The sequence below is a fragment of the Condylura cristata genome, unplaced genomic scaffold, assembly GCF_000260355.1.
Source record: "Condylura cristata isolate star-nosed mole 26May11 unplaced genomic scaffold, ConCri1.0 scaffold00004, whole genome shotgun sequence".
NCBI classification, from domain to species: Eukaryota; Metazoa; Chordata; class Mammalia; order Eulipotyphla; family Talpidae; genus Condylura; species Condylura cristata.
Genome location: NW_004567105.1, coordinates 46490788 through 46495275, shown reverse-complemented (window position 1 = coordinate 46495275; position 4488 = coordinate 46490788). Strand labels below are relative to the sequence as shown.

Here is a 4488-nt window from a genome sequence, read left to right as displayed (position 1 = left end):
CCCCCCCCCCCCCCCCAGTCAAGGACAGCCTGAAGCTCTGGGGGACAGCAGTTATTGCTGGCCCCTGGGCTGAGCAGGCTCTGCTGCAAGGCCCTCTGAGTCTCAGGGCTGCTTCTCCATATGCTTCCTGTGCCCGCACCCTGGGAAAGGAAGCCTCTCACAATGCCCAGCTTTGATCTGGAAGGTCTCCTGAGACATCTTAATGGGCTCCAATTTGAGGCCTTTCAACAACTCTGTGAAGGAAGGCCACAGTAACGGTTTAATTATGTGGAGGCAAAAGCAGAGGCGTTATTACTGAAATTAAGTGCTAAAGTAATCCTTTTAAGTGCAGTTTAAGAAAAGAGGCTGAAAATCCCTTAGTTGCATTTAACTAGCTGTTTTCCTCATAAAATCTAGTTTGTTTCATTTATAGAAAATAAAAATACCATTGATGACCAATTATTTTTATGTGTGACTTAGATTTTAAATCTTACTCTGGTTTGGGTGGTGGTGATATCTTAAACAAGCTCAGTCACTTGAAACATTAGATGAAATATAACAATTGATCATCATCACAAGCAAGGATAGAATTCATTTTCAGATTCAGGTTATGAAATCAAAGTACTAAGCCAGATGAAAGTGGATCTTTTTAAAATATATAAAAGAAATAATACCTGCCTTATAAGGACAATGTAAGTCTTTTTTACAAAGAGTGGCAATATGTCTGTTATTGTGCAAAAAGAAAGGAATGTGCTCTTCTGGAAGACGGATGCTGGCATAGTCGAACAGCGGGGTGCCTGTGGTGCTCTCTGTCTTGGGAGGAGACTCATGTTGGCCACTCAGAGAGATGTCATGAAGTAATACTCCAAGGACAAGCAATGTTAACATAGCAACTTCCACACCTACAGATCAAACTGAAAACATCTTCATTAAGATCTGTCCTTTAAAAGCTAAAGGGCTAACTTTAGCTACAATGAATTTTGCTACATCACTGAATAATGTTCCTTCATTTGACACATACTAGGGCAAACTGGTTGTGTCTGGTACTGGGTTAGGAGCTAAGTGAATAAACTGAGGAAGATCCCTGATAGCATGGAGCTTGTTATCTAGTGTAAAAGACATAAGCAATCAAACAAACAAACAAGCAACTTAGATGTTAAAAATGGCTATGTTTCAAATAAGCCAGAAGACAGCAAGCTGTATCTGTAATGGGCCAAACAGAAAATTTTTTTTGGTGTTGCAGGCTCATGTTTGTGGCAACTACTCAACAATGATCCGTGGAAAAAAGCCATATGCCATTAGCCTATGCTGAAGGAATGAGGGTGGCTGTGTTCTAATAAAATTTTATTTACAAAAATGACGGGAGGGACTCAATATGATCCAGTTTGCTGATGACTGAAATAAAGTATAAGATAAGCAACATAGCCTCGTGGTGAAGAACATGGACTTTGAAGCTAGACCACCTGGGTTTCAGTTCATCTGGTTTCCTTGCTCTGTGACCTTGAGCAAGTTATTGGGCCTTTCTGTGCCTCAGCATTTCCACTGCAAAATGCAAATCATAATAAATCTTCCTCAACATGTTACTGTATGTTAAATACTGGTAAAATGCTTACAGTATCACCACAATAAATATTACACTTTTATTAAGTAAATGTTTAATGTCATGTGGTTATGGGGAGGGACGAGGCTGTGCTAAGTAACATTTGAGCTGAGATTGGAATGTCAAAAAGTAGGGGAAATATGCCAGGGAGAGTGGAGAAAATGAAGTGCATGATCCTGAGTAAAGTATACAGCTGATGAATAAAAACTAATAATCACAATCAGTGTGTGACAATATACCCTCTGTTAGGTACACTTAAGAGTTACAATATGCAGGCCCTCCCTGGTGGCCCAACAGCTTAAAGCACAGCACCCATGAAGCTTGCTGCAGCTGCTTCACCAAGAGTTCAATCCCCGGCCAGGGAGGTGACCCACATGGCCTGGCAGACCTTTCCTGACCCACCTGCTGCTCCCCTCAGAGTGTACTTCGTCAATCTGCCTGTCCTGCTCCCCACTGTTTCTGGTGAATCCTCTCACCACGACTGCAGCTCTGATCTGTATCCCAGTTCTGTATGCAAAAATAATCAATCTTAAAAAAAAAAAAGGTTACAGCGTGCAGCAATTCAATGTCAAAAACTAAATTTCTAGACTTGTGAAGATTACATTCTAGTGTATAACACCATCTCTGGTAATAACCAAGCCTCCAAAAACTCCAGGAGTGAAATGAGGCAGTCAACCTTAGACACTGCCCTTATGTCTTCCTGTCCCACCTTAGTGTAGTGAAGAAATTATAGTCACAGCCTTACTGCCATTTCTAACTCACCCCAGGAAAGATTAAATCTCTGGGGCCAGATTTCTCCTATATAGTGTAGATCATAGTCATACCATTTTGGGTTCACTTTAGCGATATCTTTGCTCTATTTGAAAAAGAAAAAGGTGCCCTTTCTATTAGATTAGATAGAGCATATAGCTGCTCCCCTATGAAGGTAGGCTGGCACTGGGGCATAGTAGAAAACACAAATTTCAAATCAATTTTTGTTGACTGTAAGTGATAAGGTTAAAGATCTTTAGAAACAGCAGTATGGTCAATCAAGCCTTAATGTCCAAGGCCAAAGGATGGTAACTAACAGTGGGGACAGCAAGAACTCTTTTTCCCCTCAGGTGTGGCAAATAGGACAGATTTTCTTTTAGGTAGCTCTGAAAAGCATATTGTTATCTATTGTAAAGGTGATTTGAATTGATACTTTTAGGTAAGAATTTTATCCAACAGTAAGTTGAAGACAATTTTACAAAATTTAAAAATACGCACTAATAAATAACAAGGATGCTACTTATAATGAAAATATTTACCTCTTTAACCCTCAGAAGCACCCAGAAACTGTTATGAAGACTCAGGTATCTAAAACTTGTCAGAATGTAAACATATTACCTTAAAATGATGCTCAAGTAGATTTTATCACCCAGGTGATATTCTGAATTAAAGGAAATATTCAAAGAGGAAATAATTCAGTGTGATAATCCCTAAGCAAAAGGCCTGTCTCATAGGATTACTGTTTTCTTAATTGAAAAGCCATGCTACAGAAAGTAAAATTACAGCAAGACCCTCAACAAGGGAACTTCACAGCCCGGATTCTAACCACCAGCAAGGAGACTGCCCATATTTATACAAACATCAACTGGTATCCATCACAGGGCATAACAGATAAATTGTTCCTAGGGGCAAGCAACTTGCCTTTTCCCAGTAGTTCCACTCACTGAACCACACCTGAGCCTCACTATTACTTGAACCTTAAGGTCCAATGGTTAGGTCATCCTATCCTTTAACAGAACCTTCCCCCTAAAAAAATCATTGCATTGCCCACATCCTGACCTTTGGTTATCTAAGTCTGTTGTCCGCAATTGAGCGCTAGACCACTAAACTCACAGATCCATGAAGTGCATGGGAAAAAAGAACTCAGATCAAACTTGGCTTTTGCTGAGGGCACGTACCCACTTGCACAAGCTAGAAAGTGGTGACTGCTGGTGCTTGAAAGCACAACCCCCGGGCCTGGCAGAAAGCCTTCCTGCTGTGGAGTCCTTTTGCAAGACCTCCCAGGGATGGATGGGTGCACTCCTTTGGCCAATGGAAACTTCAACGGCTGAGCCACCTTTTACTTTACCACAAAGTAATTGTCTCCCTCTATTTCGGTATCCCTTGACTGGATTTCCACAGGCCTAAAAAAGAGGGTGTGGGAGAGGAAAGCCGTGAAAAGCCTGATTAATTAGTGAAACCAAAATAGAGACCGCGGTGGATCAATGGGGCATGCATGTTCTGTGCAGAATTAGGGAACGTGTAAGGATTGGGAGTGGACCAAAGAAGAATTAAACGCGCCTGAGACTCACAATGACTCCTAAGCAGCTGGCCCCACTTAAGAATGAAGTCTCCTCGTAGGCACAAAGCAGGGGGTCAGAGAGAGCGTGGCCGCCCGCTGTGCCCAGGTGGAAGCCCGCAGGCTGCGTGCTAGAACGTCAGTCCCAGAACCTGGAGAGCTGGGTCGGCGGCGAGCCCCAAGACGCCGCGCACCGGTTCTCCATCCCAGGGGCCCACCCCAGGTTGCTTCCCCGCGCAGACCTCCGCGAGGGCCTCCCATCACCCTGCACTGCACCCACAACAGCCAGGTCCCTTAACGCCTGGGAGGAGCCTGAGGGAGCCGCTCGGCCCCGGCCAGGGAAACGGTCAAGGGGATGAGGCCGACTGCCGGGCATCCGCTGCGCCCCGCGGGCTCCGTGGAGCTAGCGTTGTGAAGGCGCCGAGCGCCAGGCAGCTGAAGGGCCAGGGTCGGCTTCCCAAGCCCGCCTCCCACCTCGCGGAGTCCCAGGGGGAGGCTACTGGCGGGAGGATGGAGCCTCCGTGGATCGCGGGGTTAGTCCCACCTGAAGCCGCGGGAGCCGAGGAGCGGGAGACGGTCACTGCTCCGGAGGAGGGAGTCG

General features: G+C 44.8%; 1 protein-coding gene and 1 long non-coding RNA gene across 3 annotated transcripts in view; both read right to left on the bottom strand.

Moving 5' to 3' along the window:
* EOGT (EGF domain-specific O-linked N-acetylglucosamine (GlcNAc) transferase) overlaps nucleotides 1–2018 on the bottom strand; it is a 29733-nt gene extending 27715 nt beyond the window's left edge. For both annotated transcript variants that reach the window (XM_004675991.2, XM_012735034.1), the window contains exons 1-2: nucleotides 1982–2018; nucleotides 658–893 (exon numbers count right to left, since the gene is read on the bottom strand). In XM_004675991.2, coding sequence (XP_004676048.1) covers nucleotides 658–867 — 210 coding nt within the window. In that variant the 5' untranslated portion in view covers nucleotides 868–893; nucleotides 1982–2018. The remainder of the gene's footprint in view (nucleotides 1–657; nucleotides 894–1981) is intronic.
* A 32-nt stretch (nucleotides 2019–2050) lies between these two features.
* LOC105854766 lies at nucleotides 2051–4488 on the bottom strand. Its single transcript, XR_001146284.1, has 3 exons — nucleotides 4432–4488; nucleotides 3508–3732; nucleotides 2051–2086 (listed from the first exon to the last, which is right to left on the bottom strand). It is a non-coding gene; the product is annotated as an uncharacterized LOC105854766 (long non-coding RNA).